Below are 25,696 nucleotides of genomic sequence, written 5' to 3'. Positions count from 1 at the left end.
TATTTCATCATTAAATATAACGTTTGCTTAGGATTTTAGAAAGTAACCTTTATCAGACTAAGGAACTTTCTGATTTCTACTTATTTTAAGTAAAAATTATGAACGGGTGTTTTTTTTTTTAAACAGGTCTTTCTGAGTACTGAAGTGATTATGTGATGTTCCTTCAATCTGCTGATGTATGTATTCAGGAGAGGCTAGGCCATGTTGTGAAAATTTATAAAACCTAAAATCTCAGCAGCTTAATTATTAGCACAAGTTCATTTTTCGACTCATGTAAAGCCCAGTATGGAAGAGTGGAAGTGGTTCCTGACTGGGCGGCCTCCAGTCAGGGCCCTGCCATCTCCACACTGGGAATCTTTAGGTATGCCATGGTGGAGAGGGAACACGTGGAGATGGCATACCTGGTCTTACTTCCCCAGGAAGGAAAGTGTCCCAGGTGGGAATGCCCGGAGAAGGGGTCAAGTGCGTTGACCCATTTCCCGTCTCTCCGTCCTTGTATTTGAGATGAGCCCAACGGCGAGGGCTGATCTGACGCGCTGCTGGTGGCTGAGGTTCTTTTATCGTCTCTGCATCAGTGATTTCCCGTGACTTCCCAGTCCTCGTCTGGATCTGGCGCCCAGGCTTTGGTCTACTCGTATACTAGCTGGTTTCCCGTTCTGTTCTCAAGGGCATTGGCTTAAGAGTGACGCTGCCTGTTCAGTATAAATTGCCTGTAAGCCTGTCTGGACCTGATGTTTGTGAGTGGATTTCCAACTCAGTTTCTTTAACGTCAAGCACCTCTCTCTCCTTTGCAGTGCTTCTCTGAGTTGCAGTATTTTGCTTGTATGATTTTCACGTTGAGAGGATCTATGAGGTAAAGCGGACTGCAGAGTGCTTGGTACGTGATACAGGCTAAGGAGTAACAGATACCGTTCCAGGTGTCGCTTGCTGAGCACTCACAGACCGTGTAAGGTAGAGCTGTCCTTGCTGCCACTTCCAGGTGGAGAAACTGCAGACACTGAGAAGGGACCGCAGCCGTGGGGACAGGAGGCCCCCACCCCTCCTGCCCTCAGGGCGATCAAAGAAAGGAGACAGCTCAGATGACCGCTTTGACACACACGGCATGCGGTGCACACAGGCGGCCGCGGCTTTCGTCCGTGTTTATTTTCCTTTCATATAAAAGTTACAGGTTTGAAATGTCTGCAGGGAGATGCCACGATCAGCCGGTTAGTCTAGTTGGGGATATATTACAATGGGATAACACTGGGAGGTGGTGGGGGAAGGCGCTGCTCAGAATCGGGGTTTAATTCAGACCTGGCGCATGCCTGCCGTCGCCCTGACCCACTCACACCCGCAGGTGTGAAGGGACCCCGCAGGGTACCGAATCCTCCCGAGGGTGTCTTTGTCATACAGGCTGGCTCGTACACCTCACTTGGCCACTAGGCCAGACAAACCACACGGCCAGGCTGGCAGCGCCCAGAGCCAGGGATAGGTCTCCAGGAGGTGGAGGTGGGGAACCCTGAGCCCAATAAGTTAAAATGCACACTGCACCTGCTGTCCTCACGCAGGGGGGTCACCTTGCCAGGCCGGCCCCTGGCCTACCTGCACGGTGTGCCCTGTCTGCTCTGAAGTGAGGGGTGGCAAAGCCCCCGCCACCCCAGCTCACCGCTGTGGGAACCGCAGTCCACATGGTCCTCGGCCCTGAGCCACGGAGGCCCGGCTCTGCACACACGGCAGCATCAGCAGAGGGAGGGAGGTGTGGGAGGGAGGCTGAAATGAGAGGACTCGAAAAAGCGGGACCAAACTAAAACCCAACCCCACACATAGTACTGTTCATAAACAGTGACTCTACACACACACTCCTTAAATAATAAAGTGACTTGTTCCGCCCAAGGATCGCTGCTGAGGGGTCGTAGCTGACATTTCAGACTCCTCCCCTCTGTGTACGAGACAGACAGCTTCTCAGTAAAAACTGTTCAGAAGCCCACAAAGGACTCAAGAGTGACAGGGCTGTTTCTTTAAATAGTTAACAGAGATTGCTTCCACTCTTTTCGTTCTGTTGAAACTGGGCTAAGCCTGGATTGAACCTACTGTTTGCCTGCTTGAGTCCCAAACCCAGGAGCAGTGGGCACTCAGTGATGCGAAACCAATCAGGAGGGGGGCGGCCTGCCCGGCACAGAGTCTGGTGGGCGACTCTGTGTGCGGAGCCCCCACTGACCTTGCCTTGGATTGTCAGCGTCAGCAGCGAGAGTGGCTGAGGGGGAAGCGCAGGGTGAAAGAGCACCTGCCCCTGAAGACGCCGTGCCTGGCGGGTGGGTCTCCACAGCTGGGACCCTGTCCTCCCATGGGAGAGCCGGCAGAAAGGGATGAAGAACAGCCCGTCTGGCCCTGCTGCTGGGGACAAGGTGGGAGGGGAGCCCGCAGGAGCTGGAGTTTAAGGCACATGGCAAGTGACAGAGGCGGGGCTGCTGGCCCACCCTCCCCTCTCTGAAGGGACTCACCAAGAGTGCCGGCCCCGCTTAGCTGGAGTGATCCTTGGGGGGTCATGGCCTGCCTGCCCAGCTCCCGCAGTGCCCTGGTTGAGGGGTGAGGGCGGGGGGAGATGAAGGGGCCAAACAGGACCGACACGGCTGCTGCTCAGGCCCGGTGAGGGCGGGCCGGTACCATGAGCGGAGCCCCAGCTCCAGGCTGCTGAGGGGCCACCTGTCGTACCTTTCCGGGCCAGGTGAGCAGCGCCCCCCCTCCTCCGTTGAAAAAGCAGCACATGGGAAGTGAGAGGAGTCTGCCCGCCCGCCTGCAGGTCCCGTCATCCACGGTCACCAGGCAGGCAGCCCTGGCCCGTGGGCCCCTGCCCCTGTGTCACGACAGCAGACTCAGACGGTGCCCCTGTCTCTCGGTCTGCTGACCATGTGCTCTGAGGCTCCCAGGCTCGGGGAGGGGACACAGGCAGAGCGGAAGACAGCGCGAAAGCAGAACCCCAACCAAACCCACACTGCCAGGTCACAGCTCGGCCATGAGAGCCGCCTGTGGCTCCGCTGTGGCCGGGGGTCTGCTCCTGTGCAGGACAGAGCTGGCCGCAGGCTCCGGACGCCTCCCTGGCACAGCAGGGGCCCGCCTGGGCCGGGGCTCCTAGGCCGGGACACAGGCCGCCGCCACCGCACAGGTCCCAAGTCCCTTCAGCCTCGGAGCGGCCCTGCGCCTCTCTCGGGCACTCTCCTCGCCCGCGGCGGCCGCCCCTAGGTCTTCTCTTCTCTGTCTGTCTTCCTCCTCGTTATGTTCCTGGGTTTGATTTTCAGAGAGAGTTCCCATAGGGCCTCCTCGGCCAGGTGGTCACTGAAGTCGTTGAAGAAGTTAATGATGTCGTCGTTTCTCCGGATGTCGTAGTGCCTGGGGGAGAAGGGGGCGGCCATGAGGGCCACACAGCCCGGGGACCCCCACCGCCCCAGCGAACTCACGGGGCAGGCGTGCCCCCGCTGGCTCTGAGAGCTAGCGACTCCCCTCTGCTCGGGCCCCAGGGAGACCCCCCCAGCCCTGAGTCAGGAAGGCCAGGCTCCGCCAGCCCCCCAGGACAGGACCCCTGGGATGGCCACACTCACGCCTGCTGGAAGCACCGCATGCTGTCCAGGATGTTGAACTGCTGCCAGCGTTTGGAAAAGTTCACCTTCCCGTCGATGTAGTCTGGGTTCCCCAGGTGGACGAAGGTGAGGTCCTGCAGGATGAGCCCCCTGGGAGACAGACAAGCTGGTGAGCACCCTGGGGGCGGCTGAGAAGGCCGCGGGTTTACGGGCCGGCGCCCCACGAGCGTGTCTGGGTGCTTGTGCTGCTTCTGGCGGAAACTCCTGACTCCCAGGCTCTGGAAAGGCGGGCTCAGGCCTGCCTGCTACGTAGGGAGCCCCGCAACCCGTGTGCTGGCCCGGCAGAGCCACGGTCCACTGGGTATAAGTACCAGGGACGGGAGAACAGAACCCCAAACTCAGTGGCGGTCAGTCCCGGGGTTATCGGCTGTGGTCACGTGCTTTCACACAGAGGGCGTGAAGCCACCTGACAAGGGGCGGGGTGGTTCCCCCAGTGGGGAAGGTGCAGCCCACAGCTCCCCACGGAGCCGGGGTGGGACGGAGGCAAGGAGGGGGCTGTGAGCTCTAACAGCCGTGTTTCTGAGGGGGCAGGCCTGAGGGACATGCCCCGGACACTCGGCCCCAGGTCACTGTGGAGTCTCCTGTCCCTCTCCTGGAAGTCCCCGCTGTCCACTACCATACTAAGGGATCTGACATGCACAAGAAACCCACTTAGCTCTGATATTTCCTGCTATTTCCCAAGCATACGTGCCATGGATTCTTTTTGGTGAAAATGCCTACCCTTGTCCCGGCCCACAGGGGGACCCGTCCAGAGCTGCCTCAGCCAGGGACTCCCAGGGTCCCTGGGGAGACTGGAGGGACCTCAGGCTGCTGTAAGGCGTGGCCAGGCCCGGGGCAGCTGAACAGAGCACGGTGCCACTGGCCTGTCCACGTGTGCTCAGGGACAGGGAGGTGGGGAGACCGAGCCCTTGTCACTGGACCCTCGCTCGTCTCTGCCGTCTAACAAGAAGCACGTTTTAAGTTAAATACAAGCACAGCGTCCAGGTTGGAAACTTTTCCCCGTGTGTTTGTCCACGGGGCAGCGAGCAAGGGGACCCCAAGGGAGGCTGTACTCACAGGTATGGGATGCAGGGCGGCTCCACCTCCGAGAGGGCGGCCCGGTAGGCGCGGAAGGACGACGAGCTGTCGATCAGTGTGCAGTATTCGGCCAGGCCCTGGCGGGAGGATGCGCCATCCGTGAGTGCGGTGACAACACCGAGCGCCGACCCAGAGCCAGGCGCCTAGGCCCCGGCCGCAGGCAGGCCAGGCCTGCTGTGGACACAGGGCCGCTGCAGAACCACGTCTCCAAGCAGCCAGTGCCCATGTGAGAGGTGGGGCTGGAGGTCGGGCTGCTGCTTGGCTGTGCTCAGCGCTGCAGGCTGGACTGTGCTGCTCCCCCCGAGCCTGCCTTCCCGCCTCTCTACACTCAAGGCAGGGCCCACTGGGGAGGGAGGTGACCTCGCTGCTCTACACACTGGACAGGCTGTGCCCCTTCACCTGTCTCTCACCTTGATGTGTCACCTCCTCCAGGAAGCCTTCCCTGCCTTCTCAGGTGTTCCTGGAGCAGCTGAAGGGAATGTCCCACTTCTCCAGACACCACTGTTTCATAACTGTCCCTTTATTTTGTTGGGAGACAACTCCCAGGGAGCCCGGCCAGCCCGGCCAACACCCAGCCCCATGGGCCTTGCCTCGCCTCCTTAGGAACAGCTCCCACACCAGGATGAAGGTACCCCAGGACTCCTGTGACGTGGCCACAGTGGCCTCTGTCCTATGTTCTGGCCCCTCTGATGGGAATTCCCCTCCCTTCCCAGGTCGCTCCTACTCAGATCTCAGGGTGACCAGCACCTCCTTGGTGCCTCCCTGATCCGAGGCTGGGCCGGATCATTTGGTCACTTGTTTGCTCAGCATCCCGTCCTTCTCCCTGAAGTGCTCAACCTGACAGCAGGTCTGGCCTGGTCATGGGACACCCCCGTGCCTCACATGGCCTGCCCACAGCAGCCCCTGGGGAAGCTGGGCCTGGGCATGGCTCTGTGGGGCAGGCGACCCAGGCACTGCCTCCCACGCCCACAGGGCCCATTAACTGGAGACTAGGCAGTACCCGCCCACCTCTGAGGTCTGCTTCTGCCACTCCAGCCTGCGGATGGGGGCTGAGTCCAGCGCCGAGAGGATGGCCAGGTAGGAGTTGAAGTTGTTCAGCTTCCGTAAGTGCTGCAGGGAAGGGGAGGCAGCCGTGAGGGTGGGTGGGGACAGGCGGGGGTTCGCCTCTGGGGAGGTGGCCCCAAGTTACCTTCATGATCTTGATGAACTTCAAGAGCAGCCGTTCCCTGTCTTGGGCCTTTTCCTGCAACATGATTATTGACCGGACCCTGCGCAGACCAAGGGGAGAAGGACAGCTGAGTGACTGGTCTCCCTCTGGGCCCCTGGCTGGTCCTAAGAGTTAGGCATGGGAGGTGGGTGCCTGCACCCGCTGGCCATGAGCCCCTGTCCATCAGGGGGCCAGTGCTAAACTCCAGGATGGGGAACTCCGACCCCATGGATGGGGGCGTTCCTGTTGAGTGCTGATCCCAAGCACCAGGGCTGCTAGAAACACCCTGTGACCAGCCTCAGGATCCCCTCGGGAGAGGAGGGGGCATGTGGGTTAAGAGGCCACTGTGCAGGCCATGAGGGAGGCCACCTCTCAGAACCTCAGGTGCAGCCCAAGGCCAGGCTCGCATGAGGACCTCACGGTGGCCTCGATCCTGTGCCGCCCAGAGGAAGTGCCGCCCTTGTCTGACCCATCGGGGCACAGGCATTGAGTCTGCCTTGAGGAGCGTGGCCCTGGAGGGCCCCACCCACCCTCCTAGGCAGGATCTGGGGTGTGTCTGGGGCCCCCAGTGCCCAGTGAGGAGCAGCTGGTGGCGGCAGTAAGGGTTACGGGGACCAGAAACCGCCTGGGCCTCTGCAGGGCAGCTATGCTGAGCGCTTGCTAAGGAGTGAGAGGCTTCTGAGGGAGCGGAGGGGAGCAGGCCAAGCGAGAAAGGCCCCGCTTTCCCCAGCACACTGTCTTCAGAGTGCTTGAAAAGTCCCAGACGCTCCCTGGTGCTGGAGATGGGCTGCGTGTGGGTCACGACGAGCATGCCAGGCCACCACAGCCTGACCGTCCTCTATTGGGGCCGAGAGGCTGTGGGTACCCCGAGTGCCACTGTGGAGCCGGCGGTTCCGCTGTGTTACATCATCAACGCTCTGTGGGGCTTCACCCTGGTCTAAGACGTTAAGGCTGAATAAAGTACTAACAGAGCCACTCCGTCACTGCTCTTCAGGCAGAGTCACTGTGCCGATCAGCCCTGTGGCCACGGAGCCGTGAGCAGTGCAGGACGGCAAAGCCAAGACCCGCCCCTGCCACCATAGATGGCAGACATTAGTAATCAGTCCTGGCTGAGTCCTCCTCAGCTGGTCCCCAGGGGGCCCTTCTCGACATGCAGAACACGCTCTGTCCTGCCCTGCCTCTGCGTCACAGTAAACGCCCACGGGGCTCCAGAAGGAGCGGGGAGGGGTGAAAGGGCAGCCCTTTTGCCCAGCTGTGGGCGCTCTGCGCCAGTGGGCCGTCTCACCAGTAGGACATGTTGTTGAAGTGCTCCGTGAACTGGGTCAGGTTTGGGCTCTTCTCCTCGTTCTGCTCTTTGGCCCAAAGCAAAACCTCAGGAATCTGGAAAAGCAGGCGGACCAGCTAGAACCCGGGCCCTCTGGCTCCTCTCGCTCGGGGACGAGCAGTGGCCGCCGCCCCCACCCACGCACGGCTGTACCTCTATTTTATAAAAGAGCTCGGCATCTAGCAGAGTCAGCTGCTCAGCTATTTCGTGGCTATGGAAGTCATGCAAGGTCCCGGGCCTGGAAGACAGAGGCACTAGATGAGTGGTCAGTGGGGCCTCCACGCAGGCCCCAGGAACACAACCTGCTTCACAGTCACGCCGAGACGCCAATGAGAAGGTGATACACCAATAGACCCCCACAGCTGCGGGAGAGGGGTGGGCGGCAGACTGGAACCTACACAGATTCTCAGAATGGTCAGGGTGGCATGGGGGTTTTTGAGAATTACCGATAACAGCTGTTGTATTAGCACCAGAAAGAACTCGGTGCTGACCACAGCCTGATAGGCACTCCTGTTCCCTGTCCCGGGATGCCCACACATGTCCTGCCACCCCACTTCTGTTAAAATGGGATGGCCCACACATCACCACCCTGAAAGACAGGCCGAGCCTGGGGCACCCACGTGGTCGGCCCTGAGGCGCCCTGTCACAGGCCCAGTCAGAACCAGACGTGGGATCATGGGGCTGGGGAGGGGGTGTGCCAAGTGAAACGGGAGCAGCGGCTGCCAGCACTCTCTGCAGGGGGAGCCCGGAGCAGCCGGGCGCACGGTGGGGGCTCACCTGGCTGCCACGCCCCGGGCTGCCAGGGGCTGGTCGGAGTTGGCGCACCGGAGCAGCTTCTTCTGGTCGACCTTGTCCAGAATGTTCTTGCGGAGCACGCGCGCCAGGCTGAGCTCCCCGCTGCGCACCAGGCGGAAGACCAGCTCCATCAGCAGCTTCAGGATCTCTTCCGTCAGCTCCACCAGGCTAGAGGCCCAAGGGCCACGCGGGGTGGTGCAGGAGGGAAGCATATAAAGAGGGCTGCTGGCACCGGTCCTGAAGCCCCCAAGACCCCGAGGGCCACGGGACAGCCCGCAGCAGAGTTGGGAAACCGTTGGTGGGAAGGGAGCGGCCGAGGGTCTCGGGGGGGCTGCCTGTACCCTGCACCCTGCCGGCAGAGCCCCCATGGTGGCAGGTAACTGCTGTACTCTCGGGGGTTGCTCGGAGGCACTGGACGAGCATGAAGGGCCATGCTGGGCCTGGGCTTTGACACAAATACTGCCCCGGAGGAGCTCCGGGCCCCGTGGGGATGATGGGTCAGGATGCCGTCTGGGCTCTGCAGACTGGACACCCCTGCACTTCCTCCACACAGTGTGTCCCAGTTCCCTGCTGCGGTCACTGAGGTTACTCCCCCGCAGAAGGTCCCCTCCCTGAGAGCAGGGCTGGGGGTGTTCTCTGGACCCGGGAAAGGAACCTCGTGCTCTGTATTTGTTAAATGAAGGGAGATGGCCAAGTGCCACTCACAGAGCAGTGACAGCTGTGGAGGACGGGAGGAGGTCCCCCCCCGATGCCGGTGGCCGAGGGCACTGCCCCCACGAGGAAGTCAGGGTCAACTAGGTCTGAGGGGTCAGGTCATCCTCCTGGGGCTCGTGTTGAAGCTGGCAGGAGCGAGCCATCCAGGACCCCGGGCAGGGCGGTGGGCAGGTGACCCAGGAGATGTAGGTGGAAATGTGACGGGAGGCTCAGGTCTCTGGGGAAGCCTGCACCCCAACACCTGCGGGCTGCCCTCCCGTGGGCTGAAGGACTCACCAGAGCTCGTCCACCACCCGCACCAGCACGAAGAATGTGTTCTTGCTCACGCGCTTCTTGAACGTGTCGGCGAAAGGAGAGAACTTCTCGTACGTGGAGCCCGAGTTAAAGAAACAGCCGTCCTTGTGGGCAGGGGTGGGACGTGGGGGGAGGGCCACCCTTCTCCGGGCCCCTTCCTGAGCGAACCCTGGGAACATGGGAAAGGCGGAGGCCTGTGCGGGGCAGCAGGGCTGCGAGGGGGGGTCAGCCTGCACCTATTTGACCCTGAGGACCGCTCTCGACCACCAGCCTCTCCTGCCTGCAGAGCTGTCCCCTGCATGCCCAGGCCTGCTTCTCTGCCGGGGTGGACCCAGGGTCCCTGTGATGCACTGACACGGCTGCCTCCTGGGCTCAGGCAGAGGAAAGCGGTTCCCTGGGGGAGGCGCACAGCCTGGCGGGGCAGGTCACTCTCATCCATCTCCAGGTCTTTCCTCAGCTCTGGAGACCCACTGCCCTGGGGCGTCACGGATTCTTGCTGCCCTCTTGGGTTCGCAGTCTCTGGACCCTTCTCAGCTCCCTCCCGCCCGCTCTCTAGAAATGCACTCAGGAGGGAGTCACAGACCAGGGACTGCTGCACCAAGGGCTCGCCAGCCAGCTGTGCCCAGGGTCTTGGTGCTGTGACTTGTCCACTGAGACGCCTGAAGCGGCCACATGGTATATGCTAAGAAGCCGGGTCTGGGAGGCCTGGGCGTGGGCGTGTTACCTCCACACTGCTGAACGGGTCCCACGCCCCTCTCTGAACCTCACTTGCCCTAATTGCACACGGTGTGAAATATTATCAGGGCACTGCCTTACAGACAGTAAGTACATAAAACAGTATCAGAGCCGAATGAGGTCACCCGAGCAGCGCTCTGCACCACAGCCGATACCAGGAGGTTCTCAGCAGGTGTGAGTACTGTCCTCACTGAGCCAGGACTGCAGCCACTGCAGGTGTGAGGCTGAAGGGCAGAAGTCTGTGTGTGGGCCGTCCAGTTCTGAGGGCCCGGGGCCCCGAGGCGGGTCGGGGAGAGAGGAGGCCCAGAGACAGAGGAGATGGAGGCCGGGCGGGGTACGCCGGGGCACAGGGGAGGGCGGGGAGAACGGAAGGACTCGGGCCCGCCCGCCTAGGGCTGGGCTGTCCAGCAGGTGGCAGCCACGGGCTGTGATGCATGACGAGGCTAGGCGGGGACCCACTCCTGGGACAGGAGCTGCACGTCAGCCTCGGCAGGAGGGGCAAGACTGCAGCCGGGTGGGTCCCCCTGCCAGCCTTGGGTCTCCCTCGGCCACTGCCCGGGTGCGTCGTCTCTGAAAGGGTGAGCCTGCGGGGAGGGTGCGGACTGTGGCGTGGACGCAGAGGTTCTGTCCACTGCTGGGCCTGCCGGCAGGTGGAGGATCCAGGCCTGCCCCGGGGTTGCTCACTGGAGCCTTAATGCCCTCACGTCCCATGCACTTTGTACCTGTCACCCCCGGCACCTGGGGCTCAGCTCCCAGAGGCCACAAGTGCCAGTGACCTGGATGCCCTGAGGCCCACAGACTCCCTCCCTCAGGGTGCATCATGCTCAGTCATGTCCGACTCTGCACGACCCCATGTCCTGCAGCCCTCCAGGCTCCTCTGTCCATGGGATTCTCCAGGCCAGAACACTGGAGTGGGTTGCCATTCCCTTCTCCAGGGGATCTTCTGGACCCAGGGATAGAACCTGTGCCTCCTGCATTGGCAGGCGGGTTCTTTACAGCTAGCACCACCTGGGAAACCCCTCAGGGTGTGTCAGGTCCTTCTGTCTCAGAATCACCCAGTGATCACGATGGCCACCAGGCAGCACCCTCTGTTCCAAGCACATCGCGTAATGTCACTCGGCCCTCTCAAGACAGGAATGAGGCTCAAAGGAGCCTGGTCTGAGGCCCCAAGCCGGGACCTGCAGAGCTGGGCTGGGCACTGCCCCTCATCACTGTCCCCCACCCTGCAGAGGGCTCTGTGAAGGAGGGTGGGGCGCGCAAGGATATCTGTACTGCAGCTTCTTGATGAGCTCCTCGGGCGTGATGAAGGTCCTGTAGGTGGTCAGAAAGGCCTCGCAGTACAACACCAGATCTGGAGGGAGGAACAAGGAACGAATCAGCCAGCCCGCTGCTGGTGCGGGCACCGACGGGCAGCACGCCCGCTGCAGGACGTGCTCCTCCCTCTGACTGGACGCTGAGGGCCCCTTGTTTGCCCAAAGACTTGATGATTCGAGTCTTAACCATCATGGGCAGAGAGAACACAATTCAGACCCGTCAGCAGGGCTCTGAAGCTAAGTGACAGGTAACGCTGAGGGGTAGCAGGGCCCAGGAACAACCACCTTGGGAGTCTCCACACAGTGAGAGGCTGAGGGAAAGTCCTGGGGCTCTGCCTGGCATGCCGCTGGACACTCCCGGGTACAGGCTGTGGTGCCAAGGGAGGGCAGGGCCCACTAGGAGGAGCCTGGCCTGGCGGCTGGGTGGGACTCGGGCTGGCCACTCCCACCCAACACCTCTCCTTCCCTTTGGAGGGGCTGGTTCTCACCAGGGATTCCCAAATTTTCTAGATTCACAATGGCCCCTTTAATCACAACTGTGACACACCCTCCTAACCAGGCAGTCTCCGACACTGAGAAAAAAATCAGGGAGTTTTAAATGTAGGTCCCTCCTGGAGACAAAGGACCTGGTCAAGCTGGTAAACTTCAGGTTATTCTGTGCTGGAGCTAAGATTTGAGTCCAGATCTGGCTCCCAAGTCTGTGGTCCTCCCCACAAGGCTATGGCCCTCCCCGTGAGGCTGATCTGCGGTCCTCCCCAGGAGGCTGATCTGTGGTTCTCTCCATGAGGCTGATCCGCAGTCCTCCCTGTGAGGCTGAGTGTGCACTTGCTGGACACAGACCACTGTCCACTGTCTTCTTGCATCCCTCCCCCAACTCGCTGAGGGGAGGCCTTGAGGATCCCTTCTCCAGCTGAGCAGCCCCACCTGGTTGAGCCCTGGCTCCTCCTGTCCCCTGCCCTCCCTGATTACCCCCAGGGACACTGAGGGGAGAAGCCCCCCCTGCACCATGTCTGGGGCATGCTGGGGGGCCCCGCTGCTGGAGCGGTGACCTTAAGGGGGCTCAGGGTGGGGGCCACAGTGGGGCCAGCGGCACTGGGCTCAGGCTCCCTCCTGGACTCCGAGTACCGCCCCCCCGACACCACCCCACTGCTGTCAAGACTGGGCTTCTGTTCAAAGACAGATGAGGAAGCAGAGATGGCTCGAGCACCAGCCAAGGCTTGCAGTGGTGTGGTCTCTGGTCTGCTGGTGGCCCCTGCCCGAGGAGTTTGCTATGGCCCAGGGCCTTTAATTCAGCGTCCATCCCGGGGACAAATGCCTGGAGCCTCAAACCCCTCCACAGAGAAGAGCAAGTGGAAGCCCCCAGGGGCAGCAGGTCCACCTCCCCAGGCACAGTCGGCACCAGCTGGAAGGTCTCGGGCTGCCCTGCCCACCGGGCTCCCTCTGGCCTGGGCCACAGCCCGTGGCACTTGGCAGGTCAGCAGCCTCCTGCTAAAAGCTGAGGCCTGAAGCTGGCCCCCCTTGAGCCTCTCTCTCCAGGTTGAGGACGGAGCTCTGGCCGGTGCAGCAGGTGTGGGGAGGGAGGACTGCAGGGGCAGAGCAGGGGCTGTCCCGGGGATGCAGAGACCCCCCCCCGAGCACTTCCTATGTGCCAGGCATGTTTCGTCTCAGCTCACGCAACCTTCACACCCGCAGGGCGCCTAACCGCTTCACAAAGCTGAGTCAACTGAGGCCAGGCAGGGGGCCAGCGGACGCCCTCCAGGGTTCGAACCCAGGGTCTCCAGGACTGTGCTATGCTTGGGTCAGAAGAAAACCACAGGGCAACGGTATGGCTGCGGAGAGTCTGTGGGAGCCGCTTCTTTTTCTTCATTTTTTACATTTTCAGCAATGCAACAATTACTCTGGTACTGATTTCCTAATTTAAAATTTTCTATCTGGGCGACATACTTGGGAAACCTGCTGTCAAGACGTGAGGACCAGGTCAAGTACAGACATGAAATTGGGGGGTTAGGGTTTCAAGACCGAGGTGCTTCAATTCCTCCACTCCCTACTTTAACACTCCTGTTCCATCATCTTTCTGACAATTTAAAAAACATTAAAAGGAAATGGATGTGGGGGAGGCGGGCCCAGCTGTGGGCGCGTGTGCATGGCCCCTCCCGCCTGACCAAGGTCATGGGTGCTGGCCTCACAGCTACCCTCCCCCCACCCAGAACACAACCTGGGAAGACCGCCCTTCAGCAGCAGACAGACAGGCCCTGCTTCTCCAGCCCTCCCGAAGGACCGGGGCAGGAAAGGAGTGTCTCCGTGCTGAGGGCGGGCAGCCCCGTTTGGTGCCCGTACCGCTGCTGTGGGACTGGACAGAGTGTCTGCCCACAGAGCTTCCAGAAGAAAAGAGATGCAGCGCAGTGCAGCCCTCATGGCCAAACATCAGGAAAGGTAGAAAACGCTCCCCATACGTCAACATGACTTCACTGCCAAGGCAGGTGTATTGCTGCTCGGGCCCTGTTTGTGCAGTGCCCGCAGGTGCTAAGCTCTGCCCCGGAAACTCGCCCCCCGACGAGGCCAGGGCCCCACCACCTGCAAACAGAGCCCACTCGCAGAGAAAGCTGGGTGTACAGGCGCCGGCTTTGCGTGTGGCTCACCTGTCCCCCAGTGGCGTGCCCTACTGAGCCAGCAGCACTGGGACCACAGCCCCGACCCGCTCAGTGCTGGAGGGGAGGGGGGCAGAGCCGTGGCTTCAGCGGGACCCCCCGCCCCGCCATCGGCAAGCTCTGCACGGGGCAGCCGTACCTTTCCTGTCCGTCTCCGTGGCGTGGACGAGGAGGATGTCGCCTGACCCTCCACGGACGTCTGGCCCATCGTCGCCCTGCAGGAGCAAGCAGAGGGGGGTGTGGGGCAGGGTACAGCAGTGAGAGTCAGTTTAGGGACAAGCCGACAGACCCCCAGGTCCTTGCGGCGCTCCGGGAGCGGCCCGGCCCAGCTGCAGAGGCCGGGGTGCTCATCTGACCCGCACTCTCCACAGACGGCACTGGGCACCGAGGACACTGCTGGGTCGGGGGCCTGGCAGGACCGGAGGGCGCGGGACGAGGGTGCAGACGGTAGGTTGCTTCCGGGAGAGCTGCAGCAAGCTGCTGCACCCACACCTGCTGTTGGAGGGAGGGACACACATTCTTCCCGGGAGCCCTTAGAGGAGTGAGATACGTCACAAAGATGCTCAGTTATAGCCAATGTGGCTTATACTGACGGCAGCCTGTCTGTTAAGGGAAAAGTCTTGTTTCTCGAGGAGCAAACAGAGGTGTTCACCCACAAACCTGGAGCCAAGGAAGAACTGTCACAGGCCCAGGTGGCCCAGGCTGCCCCTTGTAATCCTGAAGGAGCCTGCCCGCTGCGAGCCTCCGCGTGTCTCCAGCGTGCGCTCTCAGAGACACAGCTTCCTCTCTAGAGGAGGCTTTAACCCTAGAACCCAGGGTCCTGGGAGCATTCTGGATTTCCAGCTAAGGCAGGGTAGTGACACCCAGGACCTGCCTTTTCTGAAGAAACTTCTGGCAAGAGTCACATCATCCTCTCTGCAGAGGAGCCAGCCCCTGCCTTCTGGTTCCTCCAGGCCATGACTGGGCCATGTCTGTCATGTAGAACACGTGTGTAGAACACGGCTGCCTCCTTGGGGAGGGGTCAAGGCCATCACTGGGAGCCACTCCCCCGAGTCCCCAGGGTTGCTGGGCAGCAGGGAACGGAAGGCTCTCTCAGCTCAGCTCCTCGGGTGGTGATGGGTTTGGGTGCCATGTTCACCACTGAGGTTCTTCTGATGAGACACGGGCTGGAGGCAGCCGTGCGGCCAGGCCCGAAGCCCTTCATTGGCTTGTGCCTCCCCCACAGGGAGGGACACGTGGACGGCTCTGTCACTGACCACATGAGAACAGCCTGCACTGAGGAGGGCCTGGCACAGGGCTACGTGCCAAGCACCCATGTGGGCTTCGCTCTCACGACAGCCTCCAGGGCCCTGTCATCTGGGACTTAGGGAGGACAGGCCACGTGCCCAAGCTCGTTCTCCAAGTGTCGGAGTAGGGGACAGCACACTTCCACCAGGGTCCTGGAGCACCTGCAGTGGCCCAGGCATGGGGCCAGGGCAGGAGGTGCAGAGCCCGCAGCCCAGGCCACCAGGCGTCAGCGCTTGCTGTGGCCTTTCTGTGCGGGCCACTGCCAGGCTCCCTTCTCAACGTCCCTTCACCCTCACTCTGGGTCAGATGCTGCACGTACGGCCTGTGAGGAGCTCACCTCTTGCTTGAGGGTCAGCCTCGCCATGATCTCATTGTGGTCGATGAGGGATAGCTCGTCCACCTCCTCCTCTGACTGAGCCTCTGGAGCGTCTGGTGACTTCCGGGCCCTGGAAAGAGATGTGGTTTGTGTTCTGTCAACAGGCCTGGGGCTCCACGCACCTGGGGCCAAGGCAGCGTGACGCTGTGCATGGGGTCTGGGTGGCACTGATGCTCCCCGAGCAAGTCTTCCCTGGACCGCAGCTCCACGTGAAGACCAGACCTGCTCCCACTCCTCCACAGGAGGCCGGGGGAGGACGGATGCCAGGACGCAGACTGCCCCTGATGAGCTGTGTGACCGCAGGACAGTCCCTGCTCTCTGGGTGCTCTACCGGTTAAGTGGAAGGGATTAAGCATGCAGATCAAGAAGGTTCCACTGAGCGCTTTGAAGAAGTCCCAGTCATCTGCGTCAAGGCCCACCGCACGGATGGTCAGTACTCCAGGAGAGGCCGGCACAGGGCCAGCGGGGTGGGGGCAGGCCAGCACATATCTCAGTGCCATTCCAGGTCTTTGCCCGGGGCCACCTCTCTGGGGAACTGAAGAGGAGGGGGAACCAGGCCCTCGTCCTTGAGGTGCTGGTGGGGACAAAGGTCAGGAGGGCCTGAGGGTAGAACAGGCAAGCTGGGACTGAAGCACTGAGCAGGAGCTCGGGGAGGAGAGAACCCCCAGAGGAAGCACATGGGGAGTGGGGGTGGGGAGCGCAGCAGACAGATGGCTGTGGGGTCTGGAGGCATCTTGCTTTCCCCCAGCATTTTCTCCGGGATTCCTGTCATTCTCATGAAGGACCTCATGAGCCACTGACTGGCCTTGTGGTCAGAGGCCTCATTTTTAATACATAGTATCTAAGACAAAATTTGACCACCTGAAGGGGCCAAGCAAAACTATGCGCAGTCCTGTCCTCTGGTTTTCACAGAAAGAGGACAGCGTCGCAGGGACGGCTTCCAGCCTGTCAACATGTTCATCCCTCTGAACTCTGAAAAACGGCATCCCACCCCACCCTCTACTCGGCTGTGGAGCTGCTGAGCTGCTGCTGTTCAGAAAGACACCCCTGCCGCTGGGTGTTAGAGTAGAACACCCAGTACCCCTTAACACTCGGGGAGACCTGAGCCACTGCGTCACACAGACGGACCCTGCGGGCATGACTGAGGAGCGGCCAGAGCAGGCTGGGTGGGCAGCCCTCGTCAACGGGCCCCTGGGGAAAGCTTTCTGTTTTTTTCCGTCTCTTGCTATTTTCACCATATCTTTAACTACTTATGTTTAGGCTTGACAAAAGCAATGGGTATTGCTTAGCTCTGCACCCAGGACCCCCAGCCAAACCTTAGCCAAAAGAGGGAGGAAAAATGGAATGTGTGGAACCTCTCACAAAGAAGAGGACGTCCGCATGAAGTCGCAGGTGGCAGAGCTGATCCTTTCTACGTGCAGGTTGGAGAGTTACTACCTATTTCTACACCTGGTCAGGTTTGACTCAGGCTAACACTGAGCATGTTACCAAAGCTTGCAGAGACATATGGCTAAAGGCAAACATGAATCCTGACTGACCCGGCTCCACAAAAATGAGTCTTATGAGATATACACTGTCTAGGTTTCTCACGGCTTTTCTTTCAAGCAGTGTCTTTTTCATTTCACGGCTGCGGTCATTGTCTGCAGTGATTTTGGAGCCTGGGAAGATAAAATCTGCCACTGCTTCCGCTTTCCCCCGTCTATTTGCCATGAAGCGATGGGACTGGATGCCACGATCTTAGTTTTTTTAATGCTGAGTTTCAAGCCAGCTTTTTCACTCTCTCTTTCACCCTCATCAGGAGGATCTTTACTTCCTCTTCCCTTTCTGTCATTTGCATATCAGAAGGAATTTACTACTACTCTTCTTGGGTGTGATAATCATACTGTACTCAGGCTGGCACTTTTGAGGCATGCTGAAATATTTAGGGACTGAGGGTCATGTTCATAACAGTTTCGAATACACACAACATACACACTACCTCTAGAAACTCACAATAAAAGTTTGGGGGTGGGAATCTTTTATACCCCTTCATTACCCTTGAACTCGTTAAGAGGCGGAGGAGAGGCTGGCTGAGGGTTTGATGAAGGAAACATGGTATGGGCAGTTGTAAGGTGAACAGAGCGTGTGCAGATACACAAGAAGCAGTGGCCGTCTGTGGGCTGGCATGAAGGCCTCTGAGGGGTGGGATTATGTTACGTCAGCAGGCATGGAAACAACGCTGATTTCATCACACATCAGCATCACCATCAGAGCTCGTGGGTGAGCGGGTATATTTTCCATGGGCAGCACTACTTTGAAAGGCATCTTTTCTTTTGAGCAGCAGGCTTAAAATATTCAGCAAACCATGCTGTGAACAGATGCTCTGACACCCAGGCTCTGCTGTTCCACGTACGGAGCGCGGGCAGACTAGAGTTAGCATCACTCTTAAGGGCCCTAGGATTTTCAGACGGTGAATGAGCACTGGCTTCAGCTTCAGGCCACCAGCTGTGCTGGCCCCTAACACGAGAGTCAGCTATGAAGGCACTGACTTCTCCTCTCTGGCTATGAAAGGCCTGGCTGGCACCTTCTCCCAGCAGAGGCTGTTCCCTCCACACTGAGCACCTGCGTCCAGTGCGGCCACCCCCACGAGTGACCTGAGCTGGCTCTTCTCGATGACTTGCTGCAGCTCCTCCGTCAGCTTTGCTGCCTCACCTGCACTCACACGTTATGAGACGGCTTCTCTCGCGAACCCTCACGAGCCAACCCTGCCAGGTTCAGAGTTTTCTTCTGCAGCCTCCTCACCCCACTCAGCCTCCAAGAGATTAGGGTCTTGCTCTGGATGAGGCTTTGGCTTAAGGGAGTGCTGGGCTGGTTTCATCTTCTATGTAGACCACCCGAACTTTCTCCGTACCAGCAGGAAGGCTGTTTCTCTGTCTTACCATTCATGTGGTCTCTGGAGCAGCACTTTTAACTTCCTTCAAGGACTTTTTTGCCTTCACAACATGCCTGACTGTTTGGTTAGTGCAAGAGGCCTAGCTCTAGGCCTGTCCTGGCTTTCAAAATGCCTTCCTCGCTGAACCCCATCATTTCTAGCTTTTGATTTAAACTGAGACAGGAGCGATTCTTCCTTTCACTTGAACACTTAGGGGTCAATGCGGGGTTATTAACTAGCCTAACTTCAATACTGTGTATCTGGAACAGGGAGGCCACAAAGGGAGGGAGACGGAGGCGGGGCTGGGGGGACAGCTACTCGGAGAGTGTGCAGCAGTCCGAACACACACCATGTTTACTGATTCAGTCTGCCATCTTATACAGGCATAGTCTGTGATGCCTCAAAGCAATTACCATAGTAACCTCAAAGATCACAGCCTGTCATAATGAATACAGTAATAGTGAAAAAGTTTGAAATCCTGGGAGAATTAGCAAACTGCGATGCAGAAACACAAAGTGAGCAGATGCTATTGGAAAAAGGGTGCCCACAGACTGGCTTGATGCAGGGCTGCTACAAACTTTCTATTTGTAAAAGGCACAGTATCGGTGCAGCCCAAGTGTGAACACAAAGCCCGGCAGGCCTTGCGGGCGGGGGTGGTAGTCAGCGGACGGCAGACATGCTGTTCTCAGGTCGCCTTGCCCACGAGGGGCTTTTCCTACCTGTCCCCGCCGTCCCTGCCCTCCTTCCCGGGCACACAGCTGGCCGACATGGCATCTCTGGAGTGTCCGTCCTTCGCCGCGGGTGACTCCTGGAAAGAGAAGGCAGAGCTGGGTGTGTGACAGCTGCCCCTGCTGGGCCGCTCTCCACAGAGCACCTGCCTGCATGCGGCTTCAGAGCGCGAGTTCCCAGGAAGCGGCCTGAGATGTAAACACGTCCACCATGAATGGCACACAGGAAGCACGGCCTCTTCCGACCAGCACCCTGCCTTTAGGGAGAGTGAAGGCTCCGCTACTCACAGCCTCCATCAGCTGCCGGCCGAGACGGAGCCATCCCATCACCTCCCAGCAGAAAGAGCCACCCCGGGAGCTACCTACCACGCAGCCAAGCTCAGCCAGTGCATGCCCTTCCTCCGTGGCCCTGACCAACACCCTACCTGCTGGCGGGCATCCCCGTGCCCAGGCACACAGAGAAACAGAGGCTGTGCGGAGGGACGGGGCCTGCCCCCGACCCCAGCAATGAAAGCTGCAGCCCTGCCCACTGTGTCCCGGGGTGTGCAGCACACTGCTGCTGACCTCCTAGTCACAGACGTCCTCAGCACCGCAGTGCTCGCCTGACCCCGTCACACTTCCCAAGGGCCTCACTGCTCAGGTGCACGAGGCAGTCCCTCCCCTCCTCCAGCGCCCTGGCTTCTTCCCAGGAACCTGGCCCACCCCTCTCAGTGACCACAGCCCTGGCACCCCTGGTCTGCCGCCCGGGCTGCGACAGAGAAGGGGGTCCAAGGGGGAACAAAAAGATGCAGAAATGTCCTCATGGAGGGTCACAGGGGGAGGGGAGACCTGGAAGGTCAGCCTGGGATGGGCTCCGTGTCCAGAGGCTGACCTGGAAGTTGCAGGGGATGCCCGGGGAAAAACAGCTCCTGGGGATCAGGCTGGATCCCACCAGAGTGGAAACTCTACTTCCTTCTACAGCCTGAAGTGGGGCCTGTTCGTGTGGGTACCTGAGGTGCTACGGGGGTCATCATAATGAGAGTCCCATGCTTTCAATGGCTGGGCCCTTTGAGCTGAGCCCAGCAGAGGATGGAGTACCCTCAGGGTACCCCTTCTAGGGACTGGGCCCGGCTCAGAGTGGGCAGAGTTATTCTGGAAGGTTCTGCACTTGCTCATGTTTTGCTGCAGCAAAACCTGGACAGCTGATTGCTCAGCAGAAGCGCGGCCCCTCGACTGCCCGGCACTGGGACAGCAGAAGACCAGGGCGACCATGACGGTATGAGGCCTAGGGGTCTCACCAGCTGCCCTGGGAGCAGGGGCGTGGACATGAAACATGCTGGGGGAGGGGTATAGGCTTAGAGAGCTCAGTGCGGGAGAGAGGAATCCCCGCCTCATAGGACGGACAGGAGACAGGCCTCAACACCGGAAGATGGGGCGGGAAGAAATCCCTGAGAGCAGCCAGCCAGGGCCGAGCCGGCTGCTCTGTGATTCCCAGCAGGCCCGCTGGGCAGGCCTGCAGGGAACCCACACGCGGCAGCAAAAGCAAAGGCTCCGCTGGAAGCCCCGTCCTCTCCCTGCAGTCAGGTCGACCCTGGAACAGGCAGCTCTTGAGCAGGAGTCTCAGGCCGACGGGAGCCTCAGGCCGATGGGAGCAGGGCCCAGCCACAGGCCTGGCCGCATGCACGAGGCAGCCCGAGGTTACTTACTCCTCGAGGGCGGGCCAGCTCCTCGCTGCTCTGGCCAGAGCAATACAGACTGACGTAGTCCCCCTCACAGGCGTGCTCGCTCTGGGGGAGACAGGATGAGAGATACCCACCTGTGATGGCCCCGCCAGGCTGGCCCTAGTCAGGACGCTCTTTCTCAAGGAGGGGAAGACGGTGCCCTCCATTCCCTGGGGACCCTTCCCAGGGTCAGGGGACAAAGCTGTTTAGCCACTGCCTGCCTCTGTCAGAGGGGACCCAGGTTTCCTGCTGGAGCTTCTCCGAAGATGTCAAGGGCACTTTGGCTCTCAAAGTGCCCTGGAGGAGGTATCCTCCTCTGTGCTCTGCTGTAGCAGGGACAGCAGGGGCCGCAGCATGGGACAGGGGGCAGTAACAGAGGGCAGGAGGACGGAGGGTGATCACAGAGGACAAGAGGATGGGGGGCGGGGCTGATCACGGAGGGCGGGGCACAGGGGGCAGTCACGGAGGGCGGGGGATGGGGGTGATCATGGAGGGCGGGAGGACGGGGGTGGTGATCATGGAGGACGGGAGTCGGGGTGCAGTCACGGAGGGCGGGGGACATGGGATGGGGTGATCACGGAGGATGGGGGGTGATCACGGAGGGCGGGGCACAGGGGGCAGTCACGGAGGGCGGGGCATGGGGGATGGGGGTGATCATGGAGGGCGGGAGGACGGGGGGTGATCATGGAGGACGGGAGTCGGGGTGCAGTCACGGAGGGCGGGGGACATGGGATGGGGGTGATCACGGAGGATGGGGGGTGATCATGGAGGGCGGGGCATGGCGGACAATCACAGAGGGCGGGGCACAGGGGGCAGTCATGGAGGGCGGGGCATGGGGGATGGGGGTGATCATGGAGGGCGGGAGGACGGGGGGGTGATCATGGAGGACGGGAGTCGGGGTGCAGTCACGGAGGGCGGGGGACATGGGATGGGGGTGATCACGGAGGATGGGGGGTGATCATGGAGGGCGGGGCATGGCGGACAATCACAGAGGGCGGGGCACAGGGGGCAGTCATGGAGGGCGGGGCATGGGGGATGGGGGTGATCATGGAGGGCGGGAGTCGGGGTGCAGTCACGGAGGGCGGGGGACATGGGATGGGGGTGATCACGGAGGATGGGGGGTGATCATGGAGGGCGGGGGACGCAGGATGGGGGGCAGTCATTGAGGGCGGGGCACGGGGCACAGTCACGGAGAACGGGCATCAATCATGGAGGATGGGGGGCGGAAGGCAGTCACCGAGGCCAGGAGAACGTCCCACACTGGAGGGCTGGCTGCAGGCACCTGCACTTGTCCTGCCCCGTCCCTGTCCCCGTTCACAGCAGCCTTGCCCTGAGCCTGGAGGAGGCACTGCAGGCCGCTGGACCCCAGGGCAAGCAGGCTCCCATCCTCAGTACCACACCAACTCTACATGCAACTGACTCTGGGCCGTCGGAGACGTCTGTGCCCTTCTCTAGAATCCCCCAACCACACAGAAAATCAGCAGGATTTACATCTCACGATTATGACAACAGATCTTCTCTAAGTAGCCACTAACCCATCTGTGGAAAATCAAACCCTAGTTTGCTGGGAATCCACACGGAAGGTTTGATTTCTGTTCTGGAAGCTGATGGGCTACCATCTCACCGGGGGGACCTGCACACCCCTCAGCCCAGCCACACCACCACAGGGCCCACGCCAGCAACGGCCTCGACAGCGAGGGTGGGCGGAGGCTTTCTCAGAACGCGCTGCCCCGCGTGGAGGCGTGTGTGTTGAGTTCTCACCGAAGGCATCTGGGGCGAGTCAGTGAAAGAGGTTTCGGAAGGAAGGCAGACAGTGTTCCCATGAAAGCTGCTCTCCTGAGAAGACGAGAGAGGCCCATCCAGGGCGCTGGGAGGCAGACTGGCCGCGGGTGGCACGGCTGAGTCAGAGCTCTGAGACTGGTGGACAGGTGGGAAGTGTGGAGGGGAAGAGGAGGTGGGCGGAAGGAGAGGCTGGGTGGAAGCTTGGCTGCGAGGCACGAAATCCTGCGAGTAGGACCTAAACACGGACTTGTACTACAGTCAGAGTGGAACGCAGACACGGACACGAGAGGGGGAAGAAGAAAACACACAAGAGAAGAAGTCGTTAGATTAACTCGGCTGAGCCGTGACGGGCTGATCACAGTCTTTCGGACGAGGACACTGCTCAGGCCAAACCACCCCTGCGGCCCTCTGGCTGGAGGTCCCCCCACCCTGGCTTGGAAGCTCTTGAGAAGAGCCTGAAGACCACCCAGAGCCGTCCTCAGTGTCTACATGGGGGGACGCGGTGCCCCCCAAGGAGAGCCAGCCCCCACCCCACACTGTGGAGGGGGGTCCCATCCTCTGTTTGTCAGAAAATTGAACCTATGCAGCCCCGTCTACACCGACTGTCCTTCCAGGAACCTCATGACTGAACCAAGCATGTGCAGACACCTGGTTTGACAAATCTCTCTGATTTTAGTCCTTGAAAGTCAAATACTGCAAGCCTTTTCAATACTGTAGTCACTTCAAATCCTTTTGGAAGGGAAGTGATAAGCCTTAAAAATGGTTGAAAGAATTGTGCTCCCAAAACACTAAAAATTTCTGAGTGCATTTCCCTTTCTGCCCATCTCTTTTCTTTGTTTTTCTTTCTTTAACAGACGAAGTGCAACACCTCTGACGCCTCTTAAGGACCACAAGGCTCCGCTCTCCGAGGGTCCCATCACGAGAGAAAAGCCTGAGATCGGGCTGGGCAGACAGCAGAGCCCGTAAGCGTAGACTTGGGCCTGGGCTGTGCTGTGGAAGGAGGGTCGGAGACTACCAGCTAACAGTCCCTGGGGGTGGCCAGGCCTGCCCACTGTCCTGGAGAAACGGGGACAAATGTGCTGCAGGGGCTGAGTTTAGAGCCCCCGCCAGGCTCACTTCCCACCATGAAGGGCTGGAACTTGACAAAAGCTCGCCCCAAAGAACAAAGAGACACACTGCTCACTCAGTGTCCTCTCTACATTTTGGCATAGGATTTTTTGTGTGTGTGTGAGGTGTGTGGAATCTTAGTTCCCTGATCAGGGGTTAAACCTGGACCCCTGGCAGTGAAAGCAAGGAGTCCTAACCACTGGACCGCCAGGGAATACCCAGCACAGGATTTTTGAAACCCAAGAAGCAAGAGGAAACAAAGACTTAAACTAACGAGAGGGTGAAGCCACTCATCCCTTCAGCGTTTCTCTAACCCTACACTTCAACCTGGGGGAGAGCTGCTGTCACACAAGGGACAGGCACGCCCTCCCTGCCCCCCACCAGCCTCCCCGGGCTGTGGATCAGAGTTCAGAGCTCCCCCAGCTCGTTGGTGAGGCCACGAGCCCCATGGCTGTTGGTTTATATCCAACCCAGGGTACCTGCCTAGAAACTGACTGTCCCCACACACCTTACCCCATCTAACTCAGAAGCTCAAGGCCAACCCTGACACACAGGGGAACGAGTGAAGCAGCACGGCATGACAGTGAGGCCTGGGTTCCTGTTGGTCCCATCTGTCCACCTGCCTTCTTTGGGGAGAAGCCCGCAGTGGCGGAGCCCTGGCTCAGCTGTCCTCCCCCCGGGGCCGTGGAGCCTGAGTGTCCATGGGGCACCCTCCCCAGGGCCAGCAGCCGCCGCCTTCCATCCGACCTCTCAGAGCAGCCGTCCAAACCAGGGCCTTGCTGGGGGTGGCGCGTCTGGCTTTGGGGGCTGTTTCACCTCTGGAGAGTGCTCCCCCCACAGCCACAGGGAGGTGCTCTCACGGCTGAGAAGGTGCCCAGAGGAGACCGCGAGTGAAATGCATCAGCCGAGGGTGGGGACGGCCCAGCCGGTCCTGGGAGTCAGTCTGAGGGACCCCTGCGCTGCTGCCCTGGGGCAGTGGCTGTAAACTCCCGCAGGAGTCTGGCCCCCAGGCCCGCCGGATGCTCACTCCCGCGCACAGGGGCCTCTCCCTCGGCCACGACTCTGCCTCGCTCACAATTCACCTTCAGTGCTGCTATGGTCGGAACGTCGGTGCCCCCCCCAAATTTCTATGTTGAAATCTTCACCCCCTCAGATGCTAGTGTCTGTGCTACAGAAAGGAGGCTCTACCCTCTGCCATGTGAGGACCAAGAAAAGTCCATGACCAGGGAGAGGGCCAAGCCCAACCATGCTGGCCTCTGGAGCTGCGAGAAACACACTTGCAGTTATAAGCCACCCAGGCTGCAGTAATCTGTTACAGCAGCCGGAACGAACCAGGCCAAACACTGGCTCTGGGGTCCTGACGTGTGCTCACTGACACCCCCGTCCCAGAAGCTTGAAAACGCACAGAGCACTGGAGTGGGCCCCACAGTAACTAAGCCCTAACTTACACGCGCGCACACACACCCCGCGGGTGCCTTTTCTGGGCGCTGAGACAACCGCTGAGAGGGCGCATGCACAGTCACACAGACCTGCACTCGGTCCTGAGCTCCACTTGTGTGACCTCGGGCAGGGCTGTGAGTTCTGGAGCCTCAGTCTCCTCTTTAAAGCGGGCATGGAGACAGCAGTTCTTCCCTCCCAGGGGCTCTGTGGGCGTTTACTGAGACACCCTGTCAGTTTGGCTGGGTGACAAGCAGTCAGCGTCAGCTCTCCTCTCCTGCCCTCCAAAATACCCTTAGGATCGCCTTGAAAAACAGAGCCATGGCGTTTAATTAACTCAGTACATTCTTACTGAATGAGCAAATGCTGAGAAATGGATCCTAATGCTGTTGTTAACCAAGGTGCCCAGAACATCACCTGACTCAGCAGTGTCTCGACGGCGGGTGTGGGGGGCCGTGGACAAGCCGCCCGGGCTGCGCAGATACGGGTCCGCAGGGGAGGCCCCCGAGGGTGAGGATGGCAGAGGAGAGGGGCAGCCACCAGGGAGAAGGGAAGGAGGGTGTCTCTAGGACAGAGTGGCTGGCTGCCCTACCCGCCTTCCCTCAGCAACGACCAGGCTGCCTGGGCTCAGCTCTGGTATTCTAGCT

At 60.1% G+C, this 25,696-nt stretch overlaps 1 protein-coding gene across 25 annotated transcripts in view; it reads right to left on the bottom strand.

Moving 5' to 3' along the window:
• Positions 1 to 1,087: 1,087 nt before the first annotated feature.
• The window catches only part of RAPGEF1 (Rap guanine nucleotide exchange factor 1), a 132,796-nt gene continuing 108,187 nt past the window's right edge, over positions 1,088 to 25,696 (bottom strand). For 17 of the 25 annotated variants that reach the window (XM_088841063.1, XM_088841072.1, XM_055400484.2 and 14 more), the window contains 15 exons: positions 22,485 to 22,757; positions 20,709 to 20,789; positions 19,015 to 19,103; positions 15,346 to 15,454; positions 13,861 to 13,936; positions 11,027 to 11,111; positions 9,008 to 9,100; positions 8,000 to 8,185; positions 7,376 to 7,460; positions 7,184 to 7,278; positions 5,881 to 5,959; positions 5,700 to 5,801; positions 4,671 to 4,768; positions 3,576 to 3,704; positions 1,088 to 3,366 (listed from right to left, as the gene is read on the bottom strand). In XM_088841063.1, coding sequence (XP_088697189.1) covers positions 3,216 to 3,366; positions 3,576 to 3,704; positions 4,671 to 4,768; positions 5,700 to 5,801; positions 5,881 to 5,959; positions 7,184 to 7,278; positions 7,376 to 7,460; positions 8,000 to 8,185; positions 9,008 to 9,100; positions 11,027 to 11,111; positions 13,861 to 13,936; positions 15,346 to 15,454; positions 19,015 to 19,103; positions 20,709 to 20,789; positions 22,485 to 22,757 — 1,731 coding nt within the window. In that variant the 3' untranslated portion in view covers positions 1,088 to 3,215. The remainder of the gene's footprint in view (positions 3,367 to 3,575; positions 3,705 to 4,670; positions 4,769 to 5,699; positions 5,802 to 5,880; positions 5,960 to 7,183; positions 7,279 to 7,375; positions 7,461 to 7,999; positions 8,186 to 9,007; positions 9,101 to 11,026; positions 11,112 to 13,860; positions 13,937 to 15,345; positions 15,455 to 19,014; positions 19,104 to 20,708; positions 20,790 to 22,484; positions 22,758 to 25,696) is intronic. The other 8 variants (XM_055400498.2, XM_055400499.2, XM_055400497.2 and 5 more) reach the window with 2 other exon arrangements.

This window comes from Moschus berezovskii, chromosome 11, assembly GCF_049115385.1.
Source record: "Moschus berezovskii isolate FMDL1 chromosome 11, NW_MosBer_1.0, whole genome shotgun sequence".
Taxonomy (NCBI): Eukaryota; Metazoa; Chordata; class Mammalia; order Artiodactyla; family Moschidae; genus Moschus; species Moschus berezovskii.
The sequence above is the reverse complement of the archived record's forward strand: the minus strand, read 5'-3'. Positions and strand labels throughout refer to the sequence as shown.